This window comes from Endocarpon pusillum (genome assembly GCF_000464535.1).
Source record: "Endocarpon pusillum Z07020 unplaced genomic scaffold scaffold1323, whole genome shotgun sequence".
In the NCBI taxonomy this organism is placed as follows: Eukaryota; Fungi; Ascomycota; class Eurotiomycetes; order Verrucariales; family Verrucariaceae; genus Endocarpon; species Endocarpon pusillum.
In genome coordinates, this window is record NW_006915997.1 from 4,642 (window position 1) to 23,242 (window position 18,601).

Consider the following 18,601-nt stretch of genomic DNA (forward strand, 5'->3'; position numbering starts at 1 on the left):
CCTGCTGCAGTTAGCTGCATGGCTTCGGTTCAAGAGACAGCTGATATGCTGTTTGTGCGCGAGGCTGCAGGATTCAAAAGGTTGAGGCAGCCTTCACGCAGCCCCTGCCATGCCATTCCTGTAACAGTATAGATGCAAGGTCGGCTCGCAGCGCTTCTGGGCGAGATCGCTGTATATTAATTACCTTCTGACTGCTGCAATAAGCATCGTACGTTTGGCACCAACCTGACCCGACTTTCTCGCTATTATGCCTTTCTACTCAGCAGCTTTCCTCTGCGTCGCCGTACTGGTGCCGTTTGCGCACGTCCGGGCCGACTCCACGGTCTTCTCTCAGTTCATCGGGGCGACGACAGCGTCCGGCCCCAGCTCAGGGGACCTCGCTCCTTCATTCACCCTCTGTACTAACTACCTCCACGGGTTACCCGCTCTCACGAGCCTCCCATCCAGCTTGTCGACCCAACTCGAGCAACAGGCCGTTGACGGCGTCTGCCAATTCTGCACCAGTCTCGATCAATCCCGTATCGACTCCTGCTGCAGGCAGGCAACATCCTCCGCCTGTTTCGACCAGTTCGCCGGCGCAAATACTGTACGGACCACGCCGGCCTCAGCCAGTGCGACCCCAACCGCCACCTCAGCCGGCGGCCCGACTTTAATGCCCCCCAACTCCTCTAACAGCGGTGTAATTGCCAGGGTACGTCTTCAATACTTGATTGTGATCGATACTAAACTTTCAGAAGAAGGATACCCTTGCCGGTTCCTTTGTCGCAGTTATGGTCGGCTTCGCTGGGTGGATTTTATAGGGAGAGGTTGAGTTGGTGGGCATGAGAGGGAGCGCTGGAGTCTTTGAGATATTTTGCAGGAGAATTGAAGAAGATGGGTCAGAGCAATTAGGTGTATATTCAATGGTGTAATATTAGTATTTGAGAAAACATACAAATTAGAGAAACATAAGAAACAGCATTAAACTGTTGCCAAGCTTGAAAGGGAACCTATATACATACTTGATTTTGATACCCAGCTTCATTGTTGGGACTAGAATGAGAGAAGCTGATATGTATCGGCATCAAGACAATTCCATCGCAAACCGCTGTCGATGCGACTACACAGAATTTGTCGGGGCCTGGCGCGTCTCGTGAAGTTACTGTGCATGGCCGCATCCCGCTCCAGAACCAACCGATCTGAAGTGATTGAATGGGGTTGACAGGAAAGGTCCCGCAAGAAAAAAACATGATTTAGATTAATGATCAGATTCCATTAAAAATTTTATGACTATATCAAAACCAGTCGATCTTGAATCAGATCAATCTGATTCCGATCTAGCGAAGAGAAAGTGATTGCCAGTGGATAGTGGCCGCATACTAGTTCCTAAGGTATAGTAGTACATGATGCCTCCGAGGATCCCTTCACGTTGCAGGTGAGGATAAGGCATATGGGCTCGTTCGAAGGAAAGAATCGAAGGTGTTGACGCTCAACATGCTCCGAGCCAACCTTGACCGCTGCATCATCTGCATGCAGTGTACTAGTATCCATCAAATCAAATAAACCAAATCATGACCCTCATTTGATTTGCTTATCTATCCCAGAGGTCGATTTGATTTGATTTGACTCACTTGTCAGATAGAGTCAATTGTTAGTAAGGAAATGTTCTGTTAGGAGGACTGTCGAGGATTTTCATCTCAAAACGAGTCCGCCAAGACCTTTGTCTTTTCAAAAATGACTCCCCTAAATATTTTGAACCAACATCTTTTTTACTAAGACTTTTGTTTGACGACTCTAATTTTTCATTTGATTTGACCAAAGCACAGAGTTGATTTACTAGTATCTGCCAAGCATTTGATTTGGTTTATTTGACCCAATTGGGGAATTTTAGAGATAGACACGGAGGAGGCGCAGGAGGCAGAGGATGCGCCATCTGTGAGTTGTTTCTCGATGATCTACACAAGTATTCTAGTAGTTGAGCTGCAGCAGCAGATTTTAGGCCGCCGAGGATTCCTAACACTTTTGGAACGCACAGTAGTTGCATTGCAGGTGGAGAATCCGCACGTCAAATGTGAATTAAGGGAAGGTTTTGAGCTCAGCCATCCAAAACACTTGGTGGGAACTGGGACGTCTATTAAACATCGAATGCATTATTTTGAATTTGGTGTATTACTAGTAGGAACGGACCTTGGGTTTCTTAGTTCTGTTATGATGATTTAATCGTTGTGGGTTGGTAGTTTCAAATACTACCAACGCCGGGATGTTGCAGCTTGTTTCTAATAACAGCGATCCTTCCATTAACACCCTATAGTACTTAATGATCTGCTCGTCTCAGTCAAAGGAATTATACAACGTCTTCATTGTTTCATTCCTGCCGCTCTACTTCAACTAATTTGGTGCAACAGCCCCTATAGCTACAGAATCACCGTTTCACAAGGCGTCACTACGGAGATAAGGGCTCGCCAAATACAGAAACATAGCGAATCTGTGAGATACGTTTGTACCCACACATGCCACTCACAAAACCGAACTCGTGATCATTTCTGCATTCAGGCAATGCTTCGATTTGGCCTGAAAAGACATCTTGGTGTTGACTATCCCCGGCAAATTCATCTTGATCCATCGCTAACTGGAAACACATAGTGGCGACTGAAGCCACCGAGCCTCCTCTCTGCAGGAAATTATCCGTAGCAGGCGGCCATTCACCAGTGTTTCGCAGAGTGGCCAGGACGTTGGTTTCCGTCGGAAGGATCTTTGCTCTGAGGCAAGCAGCGATATAGTCGAACATATTAGTAAATCCCTGACGCATTGACTTGTTCGTTTTGAAATTATCCTGGACCTTTTCAGGAACGTACTCGAACATATCACGATGCCAATCGACCCAATCAGGACCCAACTCTCGAAAAACCTCACCATTGAGCAAGTCGTGTTGGATTTCTGCTTGACAAAGAAGAGCATAGGTCATTCGGGGGCTTAGGAAGCCCTCGATACACTGCCCACACGTGCAACCAAAGGTTAGCCGAGCGAGGTCAAGTTGAGATGCTTTCGTCAACCCTTTAAGTCTAGCAATGCATAAGACTGACGATTTGCTGTATCCCTCAAATTTATCCGACATAGGCACAGTCAAATTCATGACCTCTCTACGCGTTCTCTTCCCCTCGAGATCCATGAGAGTAGCTTCCAAAGGCGTGTCCCCGGCATCATTACGTGTACTGAGCATCTGTTCACCAAACTCGTTCTTCATGATCCAGTCGACTGTCCTTGGCTGCGAATTAAGAGCAGCAATATGGAGCAGTGTATTTCCCTCCTTATCAGACATAAACCAAGAAGGATCTGTGGCCGGGGTCTGATGGAGTAATCTTGTCAACTACTCGACACACTGTGCCTCGTCAGGCTCCATTGTGGCTGTCATAAGAGCCAGGGGTAATTTGGAAGTGTCATGATGCGGCACCTCGGGATCGTAATTGTCGTTCACTGATAAGGAATGGCACGGGTGACCGGGATCACTGGCCAGAGCAAACCAATAAGAGGAACCGACTCTTCGGAAGCCCAGCGATCGCGAGAAGGCCTGGGCAATGTTATCATAAGATTTCAGAATGATCAGTCGCTCCGTTTCTGTTTTCTCGTCCACCTCATCTCCTAACTTGTCGGTCCAGAGTACGGTCGGCCAAGTTATCGCAAAGAAACCTCGAGTTTTCTCTCTAGTCTTTTGCAGCATTGCTGTTACGACTCTATTTCCAAGCCCGCGTCGCCGATACTCTTCATCTATCTTAATTTTCTCAATAAGCAGGATATCACCATCGTCGAGTTCTTCTTTCCAGATCCCAGAACCTTTCCTAATCGAATGATTCTTATACTCAGGCTTCAAGCATCCGTAACGATCGAATAGGTCAAACGCGAGAAGGCAAGTCTCTCTGGAGGGCTCTTCCATCTCATGATAGAAAATACTACGGATCTTGCTCCTTCGAATCAATTTTCCCACGCAGTGACCAATTTGTTTGTGATGTGAAACATCTGCGGTGCCTCCAGTGTAGGTCACAGTTCCGTCCAAAGGCTCTAGCCACTCGAACTCAGCAAATTCGTCATCAGAAGATTTTTCCGTAAATTCTTCAAAAGAACTATCATCTTCGATTCGGTCTTCGGGATACTCGTCTTCAATCAGCAGTTCGTCATAATCCATCGACTCGCCATCTGCAGGGCCACATTCAATCTGCCCAGTGTTCATATTTTCAGGAGCCTGGGGTTCGGACAACGTAGTGCTGCTGATTTCAACTCTGTCTTCTGCCCCTTCTGATTGCGTATGGACGTCTACAATCAGCTCCTCTACTTTGTCCTCCTTTTCCTTGACGTCCAGAGATGTAAGTCCCAACTCCTTCCATCTTGTTTCCATCCGATCTTTGTGCGATTTTGGATCATTTCGGCCTGCCTTGGTCAAAGATCTAAGCTTGATCTCGACGATAAAATGATCGGCTGAGGCAGAATCAGGGGGACTTTGGACGCCTTCCTCTGTCTGTCGTTTCTGTAAGTATATCTCTTTCTTATGGAGGTTTGAATAGGTGTTAGGCTCACTCCTCTTTCAGGAAGAGAGCAACTAACTCGAGGCTTCTTGGCATCTACACCCCTGATTAACTCATCTCCTGGACGTTTTTGGGAGCTCATGGCCATGGTTTAGACTCAGGATATGTGACCGAGAAAAGATGTTAATCGTTTTGGATGGAATATAAAGTTGAAAAGTCGCCAAGAGACGGATGGAAGTGACTTAGAGTGAGGGAGGAGAGAGCAATAAGGGTAGGTGGGAGCCTGGCAGCCATGGTTGCTTTTTGCGGCACAGCCCAGGGCCTGTGATATAGTATTTGGGCCATAGGCTTGGCAGAGTGCCAATTAGCAGGAAAAGACCCTCTTAAAACAATGCTAGGGGAGCCATCAAAGTGCGCTTGAATGAAGCCTAACTGTATTATTTAGAGTGTACAAGGATACGCAGCTTTGTCGTCCGTGATGTAATCAGATCTTAATATCTACGTCGTATTTTGCTGAGAATATGGTCATAGTGTGATCAACACATGCTTCTCTTATTATATTAGTAGTATGGTGGCCATTTGACAGAATAGCTGTCATTTCCACACTTAGCTCATATCTTTAGTTACCCCTTTCCCTGGTAAGCAATGTTGATTGTCCGCCAAGCCTAATACGTGCGGCCAAGCTGTGACAATCTACAACTATAGTACCATGTATCTCTGTAGTTAGTTAACTTAGAAGTACCCCGTAACTTAGAGAGATTCAGACACCTTATGGTTTCCCAGTCCCCACGACGGAAAGGGCTAGCCAAGTTCAGGCATGCGAAGAGAACGGACGCTCGTGTCGTGGTAGGATAGAGAATTTACATACACTAGTAAGAACTTAGTAATGAAAATTGGTGGTTAAAAGCACTAAGACTTGTAATTTCTTGGCACGCTAATATGCAGCCAGAATTGCCTGCGCGTGAGATAATATGTAAAGAAAGACTCCAGAAAGCCATTAAGATAAGTTTACCTAGAGCGTTGCATTAGAACAGCTATTCGAAGTGGGTACCGTAAAACCAGCCAATCAGCCCTTATTAGTAACTTCCAAAGATTGATGCTTAGGGGTCCGGCTCATCAACATAAGCCCTAACGGTTGAGCACCCAAATCAAGCATACAACCTCGTCTATTGGAGCCATCAGACGCCTCGGTCGGCGTACAGCGCTGTTATATTGCAATGCCTTCCTCAATCGTGCCGATGGTGGGCTCCCAGTCCATGGCACTACTGTGCAAGGACTCACTATCGTCCGTCGACAGGGTTCTGTAAGACGTTATAGAGAGTCCAAGCTGCCGCCTGAGGGATGAAGTCGATGCTGAATCTCGCCGCTGACTGCGGATTGAGAGATCATCAGCGTTGCTCTTGTGACCCTGCCCCCGGGCTATCCTTCGCTGCAAGGACAACATCGAGGCAAATCCGCTGCTCTGGGAAGATCGAGGCGTTATAGAAATAGTTGGATCAAACGATCCTGTTGGAAAGGGTGAATAACTAGGTCCGTTAATCGGTCTCGTTGGAATAGTGGAGGATTTGGTCGTTGAATCAATGGACGCTTTGGGAAAAAGTGAATAACAGGGTCCGTTAAGGGATCTCGTTGGAATAGAGGAGGTGGCCGCTGAAGCCTGGCTAAGTGAAAATGATAAAGATATGTTCGAATGTTCTTGTACGAAGGCGCTGACGTGATCTGCTTCCAGTATTTGACTTGGTACTTTTGAAGTGTTGACCGTGGCATAAGCCGTGAGGAATATCTCGATGAATTCGGGATGAGAGCTCTCCCACAGCGCTCTCTCTTGCACACACCTCAGGTTTTGGGCTGTGTGATAGCATTGCCATGGAACCTCAATCGAGCGACTCGATACGCCGTTTACTACCCAGCGTGGTGCTAGACTCATGAGCGCCACTGATGCGGTGGCAAAGATTTCAGGGGTAGAGATTCCCATAAGTTCCCGGATTTGAAAAACCAACTTGGCGATGTTCTCGTCCTCCTCTTCGGCTTTGCTTGCCTTGAGAAAAGCCATCCACAGATGGCAAAAGACAACTGTGGCAAGCTCGCGGAAGAAGGCTTCATCGTCATCCACGTGCCTGGCTTCCAATGCGGGTAATGGCTGGTGCAGTTCCGTGTCGAGCAATCTAGCCGCACACCACGTAAAGATCAGTCGCAAGTTCTCATCGTTGGGGGACTTAGTTCTCCAGCAGAGGTATCCTCCTGGCAACATTGGCTGAAAGGAGCACAAACAGCTGTGATCAGTCGATTCTTCGGAGCGTTCCGAGAGTTTAATGCAGCACTGGTAAAGAAGAAAAGCCGGTCCCCGTCGATCGTTTGGGACATACCCTGAGTCGCATCCCCAACCGTAAGAGCCAGTAAGAACGAATGCGCACTGCTTTGCGGCTTCAATAGGCTGTCCCAATTTCCGCAAAATGTCTGCCAACTGAGCTCGTAATGTAAACTCTGCCGTCGGAAAAAGTTTGAGCTTCTCATTGGCTTCTTGCATCAATTTTTCTATTGCCTGCTTTGCAACCTCTAGCTGTGTCAAACTTTGGGCAGAGCGAGCAACGTTAACAACAGCAGACACCAAGGGATGCATCGTCTCGTGGTTCCGTGCCAACAGAACGTGAAAGTATTTGGTATACAAGTCGTAAGCATTTTGGTATGATCCAGCGGCAAAGAGAAAATGGCCTGCTTCGGCGATGTTTTGTAGGTCTTGAGCAGAGAGCATGGGTTCGACATCATAGCGCTCCATAGCATCAATAAGATCTCGTGGTGCAATGACCTCGATGCTGCCAGGATATAGATTGCTTTGCAAAGGCCGACTTGGGTTGGGCGTTACCGGTTGAACACTTGTACTGCCACCTGGTTGAAATAACGGGACTGGCCTTCTCTTGTTATCGACATTCTCCATTTCGGCTTCGGAGTTAGCAACAGACGGGATGTGCGCTCGTAGGGGTGTTTCGTGTTCCACGGCGGGAGATGGTGTGGACTCTGCAGTCGGACTGAGCAACGATTCTGCGACAGCCTCGACTTGAAGGTTACTCGTTCCCTCACGTAGCGGCAAATTAAATGATGGGTCCCTTGTGGTGGCTGCCGGAGTTGTTCCAATTCCATGCAGACTCGGTGCCGCCTTTACATTAGGAAGCTCCCACTTCTGGAATCTTGACTTGTATTGAGGCCGCCTAAAGTAAGTTAGACTTTATGCAACCCAAAATTGGTTGCATGGCGGCATTAATGCTGCTGCTGCAGCACGACAGATCTTCCTTGGGGATGAGAAACTTATTTAGTAAGGGCAGATGAAACAAACGACATACGAAGCTGTAAAACTATAGTCTCGTGCCATAGTGACCATCAGAGCCTCGAGAGTCATCAGCGGACGAAGTAAAACGATGACATCTTTATGCTTCTCCCATTCTGCATCTGGAATCTGTGCAGCCTGGGGGGCTCGACCGTTCCAATTCAGCTTCATTCCCCACTTCCAGGCTCCTACAGCTAAGAGGCAAGAGTGACGGCGCCTCAGTATGCGGACCTTGTTCTTGCCGTATTGATTGAGAAAAGCGGACGGAAGGACTTGAGAGTTAAGGGAGCCAGGCGAGCGCAGGTGAGAAAAAGTCGGGGTACTCACAGTGTACAGGGAGGCGGCAGCGGTTGCATGCATGGAAAAGATGAAATCAGTGTTCAATTCCTAACGGTGCCATCCTGGTGGGGATCGTTTTGTGGCTCTTGTGGCAGCGTGGCGGAAGTGTCAAGGGTCAAGAATAGTTTCCGGGTTGGGATAAGTTCTCAATCAAGGTTCAGTGGCACTCGATATTCTCCGGCCCTTCGGCCCCACCTCCCGGCGGCGGTTGAGATGCTAAGCCCACTTCAGTACCGTTGAATCATCTTCACCAAAGATATGGGAATATGCTTCAATTTCATTCCCCCAAGGCTGGTTGCACGAACTCGCCGGCCCGCGCCATAATATCGCCAAAATTCAAGTCTCCACTTGAGGCGGTAGCACTTTCCGGAGTGATTGGCAGCATCATCCCAGGAACAACAATCTCGCCCTTTCCTAACGGATCATAGCTACCACCGCCATTACTGGGATCACTCCTGGAACCCGATATCCGTCCTGAATAGTCCACTGACGGCAAAGGGCCACTTTGGTTGTACGCACCGGGGTAAGGCGGTGTAAGACCATTCGCAGGAGTCGCAAGCGCGGCATTCAGCTTCCCCAAGGCTTTCAATAACTTCGTTATCGACCGTGCCGAATATGGGGTGTCGGCCATATCGCGGTCGCCATCCTTACTTTCCCTATTTCGAGCTCCTAGGTCTGAACTCTTTTGGTCAAGTGGCGGGGACTGTAGCTCTGCTGTATCGAAAAACGTTTTCTCCACCTGGTACGCTCTGAAATGACAGCTTCAAGGTCGCGGAACAAGGAATGCTCCTCCGGGTCCTGGCGTGATTCTTCTTCAACGGTAAGGAAAAGGCAGCTGAAACAGTACGCTGGATACCGACCCAAGACCGAGCACCAAGGAAGCAAAGTGAGTGTAACTCCACATATGTTTTGATTACTCGTTTCAAGCTGGTGAGATATTCTTGGCTCATGTCAGCATGAGTGATCTCACCCTGTTGAGTAGACGCTCTTTCACGGGTAGCAGTGCTGCGATCGTGAAGGGACCGACGATCTGCACAAGGTCGCGTTGATGTCAGTGCCGACCGACACAGCGCTGAGGTTATGTAGCTAGAATGTAGTTTCAAACCTAAGCGCTGAAGGTGTTGCGTCTGGTTGAAACAATGCTTCCGATCGGGCAGGTGGATCTCGCCGTCTGCAACTATCCTGGCAACTTTCTCCATGCAAGACACGATCCATGGAGTGGTCATAATGGCTTCAAGCTGGAATATTCTGTTTTTAATCAGTTCTTGGGTCGGTTTGAGTATCCACATCATACTCCCTGCGTAGCCCCTATGACCAGGTCTGCTTGTTTTTAGAGTAGAAATCTCCGATCCAAGTAATGTGGTTGAGGACGGTCGATCATACGATATGTTGAAATGCGAATCTTGCCAGGCAACTGCACACCAGACGTGACGGCGAAGGTATTGTTCCACTGGAGGAAAGTGGTGGCTCTCGATCTGTAGATCCAAGCTGAAAGCCATTCGTACCGTCATACCAAGAAGAATATAGGACACCCCAGGATTCATATTGAAAGACAGAACATTTCCCATTACAAGGAAAGCTTGAATGGTCTCGACGGAAGGATGTGTCAGGAAGTTGATCATCCAAAGAGCCTGGTAAGCACAACATACTGAAGGAGGTAAGCTTCAATTTCGACAAAGTGGGTGCAGAGACCTTACTAAGAACTTGCGATGTCAATTCCCTTTCCGTAGCAGGCAAAGTTGAAGACTGGCTTCCCGAAGCAAGAACAGCGAACAACTAACCCAGCCAGATAAGCTCATAGCGAATGGCCTTTCCATCCCATATAATGATAGTAGGTGAACTCCGCCTGAAAACGCTCCATGAGTAAGAAGGGTGTTTAGATTGGCTTCGAACGAGGCAACATCGTGAACGGCCGGATAGATAATGGATGGTACGTCTCTATAGGAAGCGAAGAGCCTGTGTACGCAGTTAGAAGAAAATCTTAACCCGTAGTTCATTGACTCACTCCCAGCAGTGTGCATCATCTGGCAAAGCCTTGACAAGCCCCTTTACATCAAATGTGCTTGCCTCGATGCTCCACAGGTCTACGAAAGGGCAAGTAGCCGTCTCGTTGTCAAATCCTAGTTTTCACAGGATGTTCTCTTCAAGCAGCGTCTTTGCGGCCTCTCGGCTCTACTTGGAACTCTGCAAGCCCATCATATATGCAAGGACTGATCTTGAACCCTGATGTACTGTTGCCATTTGACCACTCTAAGCATGAAGTCCTCCGTGATCCCTTCTTCCGCTGCTCGATTGTCTTCGCCCTTTGCTGTCTTGTCGCTGACGCTTCCGTTATCAACACCTGCCCGTAGGGCCAAAATCGTCTCCCTCAGCTGTCGGATTTTCCTCGTGCAACGCTTCAAGCTCTGTTTTTCGTATGGACACTCGTTTCCTTGGAGCTCTGATGAGGAAGCTGGAATGGTGTTCGGTGAAAGAATTGGTGGCCCTAGCTGACTGCTTTATTCGAGATTCGAAGCTGGATTATTGATTGCAAGCTGCCTTTTCTTAGATGGGCGTTTGTAGGACCATATCTCAGGATGTTCTCTAACGACACACGCTTTGCATGGCAAGTTTCGATCGCACCTGACCTGGGAGCAGTTAGAGAAAGAAATCGCAGGATTAAAGGACAAACGCATGCCTTTCTTCTATGGCGAGCATAACAAGCTACAAAACAGTCAGCGGACAGCTCTGAAGCAGTCGAGAAGCATATAGCGAGCCTTGGGGGTTCTCTGGCTTTTCGTTTGTTCCGAATAATTGCGTCAACCTCGTCTTGAGGAGGGTCTATCTTGCCTTCCATCATGCCATCGTAGCAGCGACAGCTGGGACGGTCTGCGGGGTCGTAAGGACCGAAGGCACGTGCCAGAAATAATGATAGTTCGCGCCCAACCACTACGCATTCTATTAATTTAATAGGGTATAGACAACCTATTCCGTTCATTTATGGCAGTTACTCTATCTGGCATCATAGATAATGTCTTTTTGATATCATCTAGAGTAATTTTATCCCATTCCTCCTCAATAGCATATCATAATTCTGCAGGATTCAAAATCAGGCCCCGATTCTTCAAATGTTGCTTTTATTGTCCTCTAAATGGTCTTTGTCGTCTCTATTCTTCACTAAATTAGACTTAAGAATAGCCATAATGTGACCGTTACTTTCTTAAAATGACGTCCAAAATAACATAATTCTATTAGATTCCAGATGTTTAGCTGCATAATCTTATGTAAATTAGATCATATCGCCGCTAGTCTGAAACTAAACATATATTGATGGTAATTTAGACATAGTTCTCAGAGGGCCTTCTCCTGCTAAGTAGTAGGGAATCAATCACCTTTTCTACTTCTGATTTCACAGCCCTGGCACCAATTCTACAAGTTCAGAGACCAAAAACATCGACACCAACCATTCATTATCTATGACAACCACACAGCCCTCTTGCAAAGTAGTCTTAGCAGGAAGTATCGCCAAAGGACTGCTGGCTGAAGTTTCCGATGGTCTGAAAAGCATAGAACAACCACCTCATCTCCTGGGTATCCTAGCAAATGCAGATCCTTCCGCTCGGTTGTACGCGGAGTGGACGGAGAAGACGTGTAAAGAGAAGTGAGGATCAGTGCCAAACAATTCTGACTTCTCCACGAGGTTCGCACGCCCCAGGACGCAAGGACTGATATTGGATTTTCAATAGTGGCTTTCAATACACACTCCGCGAAGTTGGCAAGGACCAGGTCGAAGAAACCATCATGAACGCCAACGCTGACCAGGCCATTGACGGGATCATCGTCTACTACCCCATCTTCAACAGCCGACAAGACCAGTACCTACAACAGATTGTCGATGTCTCCAAAGACGTCGAAGGTCTTAGCCATCGCTACATCTTTAACATGTATCAGAACATCCGCTTTCTCGATGAAGCTCAGACACAGAAGAGTATTTTACCATGCACGCCCTTGGCTGTGATCAAGATATTGGAGTACCTTTGTATCTACAACACGATATTGCCTTATGGAAATCGACTTTTTGGTCATACGATTTGTGTGGTCAATAGAAGTGAAGTTGTTGGTAGGCCTCTTGCTGCGCTGCTCGCGAATGATGGGGCTTGTGTTTACAGTGTGGATGTGACGGGCATACAGAAGTTCACTAGAGGGGAAGGTATCAGGAAACGGAAGCATGAGGTCGAGGATATGGATGGGTGGGGATTGGAGGATTGTTTGCCATTTTGTGACGTGGTAATCACTGGTGTGCCTGGTGAAAAGTTTAAGTTTCCTTGTCACCTGCTGAGGGAAGGGGCTGTGTGCGTTAATTTCTCGAGTGAAAAGGTGAGATCTCTGGTATCTCATAGTATTGAGACGATATTCTGGGCCGTACGAAGACTGACATCGAGCAGAATTTCGGACCCGAGGTCAAAGAAAAGGCATCCATATATGTACCTGCAACTGGCAAAGTCACCATTGTAGTGCTATTGAGAAACCTTTTGCGGATCGTCCAGAACAGGCGAGCAGGTAATTCTAAACCTGCCGAGGCGGTAGAAAAGCCGGAAAAGGTGGAAGCAGCAAATCCCCGGAACATGGCTTGATTCATCTTGCACCCGCTTATATTCCTGGAAGGCCCATTCAAAAGAGCGGCACAGCCAAATCTGGAAGCATAGAGGCGTCCGAGGTCTTGTCTGAGATCCATTGGTTCAATTCCTTGATCAAGCTTTTCTCCTTGCTTTTCTAGCACCCTTCCCACTACTCGGTGTCTCCAGGACTGGGCTTTGATGGTGCTCGATTGGCGTCTGTACAGCTTCATCTGGGATTGACTCCTCGATTGCCTTCTTGCTTTGTGGATCAGCCATGCCAACAACCTCAATGTTGTTCGCAAGCCATTTCTTTAATTCTGCACGCTGCAGGTAGCCAGCCTCATCGAACCACTGCGAAAAGCGTCCTTCGATCTCTTTGTCCACCCAGTTCTTCCCGGAAGGAGCTTCGTACCTCACTTTCAACCTGTAGATTGGAACGTGCTTCTTCACAGAGGACTTTAGCGTTAACTGTGTATATGACCTCAGTACAAATGGCATATTTTACTTTCTCCTACAGGGCTGCAAACCTTTTGCTTTCCTTCCCTGATACCAACGAATACCTTTCCAGCCTCGCTTTTCCAGACCCAGAGAGTCAGAAAACTGTTCAGTATGAAGTAAAGCACGCAGGCTGCAGTCGTGTAGTTTTTGGTGGCATCCCAGCCAAGTTTCCAATCAGCATAAAATGTTGCGGCCGCTATACTGACAGCGGCATAGCCAACAGCGAGGCGCACATCCGTGTAATAGTGCGACTGCTTGAATGTATATGGAAATGGGAGCTTCGTGAGGTAGGGTGCAAGGGCGTCATCTGTTGCATTCTTTAGATCTGTTGACACAGTTAGCCGTCGTGAAATGAACGTTGGATCAAGGATCTGTCACCATTGATCGAGTACAAAGACACCTTCTGCGCGCCATCTGCAGGTTTTTCATCCATAGAAGAGAGAGTCTATAAGCTACACGAGAGGATAGAGTGTGGGGTCTTGTGGATGTTTTCTTGCCAGCTCACCGCAAGGCGAATTTAGGGTCCGGAGGTTCTGCGGGCAAACTCTAGCGTCATCTACAGATCCCTGTCGCTGATGGACTTTCTGGACGTCGCTTGAGCTGGAAATAATACTCTACTCGTTATCACTTGACTCTGGCACAGAGTTGCCCCTAGACCAAGTCCCGAAAACTACCAAAGATGGCAGTTGCGGGCATGGAGCAGACGATCAACAGAGATCCAGCACTCTTGTAAAGTCACCACGGCTCCTCAAGCTCCCCAGAAACCATCTAACAGACACAGTTACTGGATTCTTTTCCCAATCACAATCGTCATGGTACCTCCCTCCGTCCTGTACGTCTACAACTTATCCACTCACTTCTCGACGTCTAGATCTTAACCGGCATCCTCCGCCACTACGCCTCAATCTTAATGTCTACTCCCCCGAAGCCGCCCTCCACACCCTCCGAATCTCGCGAACGCCTCGCCCTCCTCCGAGGCATGCACCTCCGCAACCACGCCTCCTCGACTCTATCCCCCTCTTCCTTCGAATCCCGACGCACCCACCTCGTAACAGCCTACAAAAGTGGCACTTTCCTGAAAGACGGTCCCGAGTCTCGCGGCAAAGCAGCACCGAACCCCATGACCGACCCGGCAGCCATGGAGGGCATGATGGGCATGATGAAGGGAAATATGGCGATGATGATCCCTCAAACCTTGATAATGGGGTGGATCAACGCCTTCTTTGCAGGATATGTGATCTTAAAGCTGCCGTTCCCGTTGACGATCCGATTCAAGTCGATGTTGCAGTCCGGTGTCATGACGAGAGATCTTGATGTGAGGTGGGTGTCGAGTCTGTCGTGGTATTTTCTGTGCCTATTCGGCCTGCAACCAGTGTTCGCGTTCATCCTGGGGAATGATAATGGTGTGTATAATTATATCTTCATCCCTCTTCCACCCAAGAGTGCAGCTTCACTGACGAGGTTTTCTTTGTTTCATAGCCGCGAACCAAATGTCCCAACAAATGGCACAGATGAATCCCGCAGCCAATGCCAATCCCTTCGGACCAGGTCAGGATCCAGACAAGATGTTTCTCGCCGAGGCGGAGAACCTGGAGGTGATGGAGCATTATAGCATTCTGGATGGGGTGGAGGAAAGGTTATTACGTAGTCAAGGAGCAGTTTTAGAGTAATCTGGGTGTCCTCGAATCATACAAAAGAATAACAGATCATGCCGTCTTTCAAGTCACATCTGCTATAGTGTAATATAGGTCTGGTTTCCCCCGAGACCTGCAACGGATATCTTACTGGTTCCTTCTTCAAGAACAACTTACATAATATCTACTGCATCATAATAATAAGGGTACGAGTACTCAGAACCTACGAGCGTTAAGAAAGGGTTCCTTCTGCTGGGTTGTCTAAAAACATATTCATTATTCTATCATACTAGAGGCTGGTAGCTGCAAACAACCCCAGCGAATGAAAAGTTTAAAAACGGCAAACATGGGCCCGTTGACCCCCACGCTGTAAAGACTGACAAAAATTCAAAAACACACACAAAAGACAACCACTGCCTCTGTTTAGGCCGGGGGGCCCCTAGGTCCGCCTGTGTCGGCAGTCGCATCTCTCGCAGGTGCACAAACATAAGCTCTTGGAGCTCGTTAAATCTTGAGAGGCGCATTTTGCCTCTCGAGAGGCCGTTGTTCTGGCGTAATTTGACTTAGTCGTCACGACAGAGTTTTCAGAAGCAGAGCTGTTATAGCTCAAGGGGGTGGAGGCTCTGGGGCGGCGGGGGATCCCTTCGGTCACCTATTGTTGTCGAGAGGTTTTGGTTGACCGCATATATGGTGGTATGGTAGAGGTAGAAGTAGAAGAGCGTTCAGTAGAAAATGGCATCTGTATGTCTGTAACTTTAGAGCGGATGGTCTCAGAGGTTGTAGGACTGACGGTCTCCGAAGTGGTAGGTTGTGAGATTGACCGCTGTTATTTGAATTGTGTAGCAACGATGCAAAGTCCAAGGCAAAGTGCGAAGAAATCCTGTACCAGAGCAACGATGAGCTGGAGTAGCTGTCGAAGAGTCGAAGTGATCTTGTTGTTGGAAGAGGTAGAAGAGTGTTGTGTATAGAACGGTATCCGCTTATCTATGATTCGAGAGCTGACGGCTTCGACGACTGTAGGTTGCGAGACCATGATTTTCTTTGAGAGGAGGAGAGGTATGATAGCTAGTGTTGTTCATGGTTGTTATGATCAGAGGAGAGGTATGATAGGCAATGCTGTTCACGGTTGAAATGACCAGAGGAGATCTACAGGCCTCGGAGTGATATGCTGATGAGTGCTCAACACAGAGGTGTTGAGCAGAGAGGAGTTGCACGTCTTAACGTGGTATGCTGATGAACACAGAGATGTCAAGCAGAAAGGAGTTACATGTCTTAACGTGGTAAAGTGATGAAGGATTTTGTTTTCCCAGCAGAAAAGTTGTATCACCAAAGAGTTATAAGCTTCAGAGAAGTGTTACAAGCTTCAAGGTAAGTTGAGAAAGCGGTTTGAAGAGAGAGGATGCCTCAAGGAAAAAGGAGTATTATGGGAAGCTGGAGAAAGGCAGGCCAAGTGAGGGAAAACAGCAACAATATTGGCCAATGGGCGACCAGAATGGATATCCATGCTGTGATACCGATATTATGTGCAGTGATAGCTTGCACCTCATTTTCAACCCCTCCCAACTTCTTCCCCACCATGGTTGAAGAGCAGTATTCATAAGACCTACTCTGGTAACGGAGAGGCTATGTATATCATTAGTATCACGTCAAACCAAGCTTATCACGAAAGCAGCGGCAGATTGCATTTGATTCTGGTAATGTTATGGGAAACTTATTCCAGACAGCCTTTTCATCCTGCATGCAATGCAGTGCATGATATCCAAATAAAGTCTTGGCGGTCAATGAGATCTCATGGCAGTTGCAGTGGAAGAACTGACGTGCCAAGGCCGAACGGAGCGGGCCGCTGCTGGCCGCTGCTGGCCGACTGGCTGATGCTGTGACCCCTCTATTTAAGCCTTGAAGTGAAATTGCTCTCTGACAATTTCAAATGGCCTCGGAAGATAATCTGATGGAAGGTATCCCGAACGTTCAATCCTACATCTACCAGGAAGCCACAAGCGCTATCTGAACATCGTGACGATGCGATCAAGAACGGGCTGGTATGCTTTTCCAACTCTTTTTATCTGACCCTGATTCCGACTCTGTCTGAATTGTGGCTAATCTTTTGTGCGGCAGTCTGACATGCCGTGCCCGCAAGCTCAAATGCGACGAGAAACGACCAAGGTGTCACAACTGTCAAAAAGGCAAGAGAGACTGTCAACCATCTGATGGGATTGTGTTTCGTCACCAGCAGAATGCATCCATGAATGGCACAGATGGTGGATCAAAAGGCGACGGAAATCTGCCCGGCTTCTACTCATACAAAAATACCTTCAGCCCTGACAGCGTATGGCTTGAGATTCCCAAGAAAGGTGAAAATCTTCTTCGCCTGTTAACCAAATAAGGTTCTGACTCAAACAGTTACTTTCGTCGACGTCACTGATCCATATGCGGAAGATCCCTTAGAGCCTCCATTCACCTCATCTGACACCTCTGTCTCTGCGCCATCACGAACAGAATGGGGTCCTGGTGATAATTACGGGAGCAGACCCAGCGAAATCGCCGCACACGGTTTGGAAGCTCTCTCTGTTGCCGCCTCCAGAGACAGAAGCGCTTTCCCGCAGCCACAAATCTCTCACCATGACCTGGCTTCGACTGCAATATCGTACATGGCACAGAGTCCCAGCGCCCCTGTATCAGCCAGAAAGCACATGCACACATCTCATTCACCCACAACGTCCCTAATTTCGAACAATAATATCAACTTCTTGCTGAACCCTCAAGGTTCGAGATCGCCTCCTATTGACCCTAGTCTGCGGAATGCACCAGACCACCAAGAGAATTCGCCTTCAATAGGTTTTCGTTCTGAAGCCAGAGTTGAGCAACCTGCGGAATCAGATCAAGAAGTGGCATACCTGCTCCGTCACTTTGCGGAAGCTCCTGGATAGAGTTGGGTAGATTTTCCCTGCAAAGGGTATTGCTTACACTACTGGTGGTTGTATCAGGAGGGTTTTCGTTTGGGGAAGGCCATATTCTCTTCTCGTGTTCATATCAAGGTATTGCCTCAATCACTCCTCAACTGTGCAGCACGTGCTTGTACAGCTTAGCCAATGGATCAAATCGATGCCACCAGCGTTGTGAAAGCCGGTGGTTGTCTCCGCATAGCTAGAGAGAGTTCTAGAACTAGTGAGCAGATTAACGAATGGTGATGTTGTGGTGCAATGCATCATAATTTGGAAATCCTCTGTTTGGTGAAGCCACACTACAGGGCCACAACTTGCATCTTCGATACGACAGGTGATAATGAGACATGCCATGACACAGAGCCTACCAGAATCTACCTCAGGCTCAGCGAAACTAGCCCTCTGCTTGACATGATCCAAGGACAACAGAATGCTTATGAAGAATCTACCAACGTCTTGGGCACTGCAGCTGAGATTTCGGAGAGTGATACCTACTAACTTCATACTACTCTGAAGCTTGCCCGGCAAGACCATCTTCTTGGCTGTGAGTTCCCGTTCGAAGTACCCGTCATCACCAACAAAGAGCTACTTCTTGTAATTACAGGCTAGACCTAGAAAGACTTGAGGCTGAAGATTCGTGCTTGTTGAAGGCTGCCAGCCTCCAATCATTGACGAGCACCTTATTACATCGAACCAATATCCTTTCTACACCTAGTATTATTGACCGGACACTGACAAAGGAGCCCACGTCAATTTGCCCGCTGGTCTGCCT

General features: G+C 47.9%; 7 protein-coding genes across 7 annotated transcripts; 3 read left to right on the plus strand and 4 right to left on the minus strand.

Annotated features, from left to right (window-relative positions):
- Positions 1 to 247: 247 nt before the first annotated feature.
- EPUS_03881 (uncharacterized protein) lies at positions 248 to 800 on the plus strand (the record flags this gene model as incomplete). Its single annotated transcript, XM_007801636.1, has 2 exons — positions 248 to 691; positions 735 to 800. 2 exons carry the CDS (start codon positions 248 to 250, stop codon positions 798 to 800), a joined length of 510 nt encoding a protein of 169 aa, XP_007799827.1.
- Positions 801 to 2,422: 1,622 nt separating this feature from the next.
- EPUS_03882 (uncharacterized protein) lies at positions 2,423 to 4,644 on the minus strand (the record flags this gene model as incomplete). The annotated part of the gene is made up of 3 exons (XM_007801637.1): positions 2,423 to 3,325; positions 3,431 to 4,489; positions 4,576 to 4,644. The coding sequence occupies 3 exons, from the start codon at positions 4,642 to 4,644 to the stop codon at positions 2,423 to 2,425; spliced, it is 2,031 nt and encodes a 676-aa protein (XP_007799828.1).
- Positions 4,645 to 5,703: 1,059 nt separating this feature from the next.
- Positions 5,704 to 8,178, minus strand: EPUS_03883 (uncharacterized protein; the record flags this gene model as incomplete). Its single annotated transcript, XM_007801638.1, has 2 exons — positions 5,704 to 7,702; positions 7,835 to 8,178. The coding sequence occupies 2 exons, from the start codon at positions 8,176 to 8,178 to the stop codon at positions 5,704 to 5,706; spliced, it is 2,343 nt and encodes a 780-aa protein (XP_007799829.1).
- Positions 8,179 to 8,434: 256 nt separating this feature from the next.
- On the minus strand, positions 8,435 to 9,701 carry EPUS_03884 (uncharacterized protein; the record flags this gene model as incomplete). The annotated part of the gene is made up of 2 exons (XM_007801639.1): positions 8,435 to 8,896; positions 9,018 to 9,701. 2 exons carry the CDS (start codon positions 9,699 to 9,701, stop codon positions 8,435 to 8,437), a joined length of 1,146 nt encoding a protein of 381 aa, XP_007799830.1.
- Positions 9,702 to 11,612: 1,911 nt separating this feature from the next.
- On the plus strand, positions 11,613 to 12,770 carry EPUS_03885 (Methylenetetrahydrofolate dehydrogenase; the record flags this gene model as incomplete). The annotated part of the gene is made up of 3 exons (XM_007801640.1): positions 11,613 to 11,797; positions 11,883 to 12,513; positions 12,582 to 12,770. The coding sequence occupies 3 exons, from the start codon at positions 11,613 to 11,615 to the stop codon at positions 12,768 to 12,770; spliced, it is 1,005 nt and encodes a 334-aa protein (XP_007799831.1).
- Positions 12,771 to 12,887: 117 nt separating this feature from the next.
- On the minus strand, positions 12,888 to 13,686 carry EPUS_03886 (uncharacterized protein; the record flags this gene model as incomplete). Its single annotated transcript, XM_007801641.1, has 3 exons — positions 12,888 to 13,223; positions 13,283 to 13,578; positions 13,632 to 13,686. The coding sequence occupies 3 exons, from the start codon at positions 13,684 to 13,686 to the stop codon at positions 12,888 to 12,890; spliced, it is 687 nt and encodes a 228-aa protein (XP_007799832.1).
- Positions 13,687 to 14,163: 477 nt separating this feature from the next.
- Positions 14,164 to 17,814, plus strand: EPUS_03887 (uncharacterized protein; the record flags this gene model as incomplete). The annotated part of the gene is made up of 4 exons (XM_007801642.1): positions 14,164 to 14,656; positions 14,733 to 14,889; positions 17,003 to 17,238; positions 17,288 to 17,814. The coding sequence occupies 4 exons, from the start codon at positions 14,164 to 14,166 to the stop codon at positions 17,812 to 17,814; spliced, it is 1,413 nt and encodes a 470-aa protein (XP_007799833.1).
- Between the last annotated feature and the right edge of the window lie 787 nt (positions 17,815 to 18,601).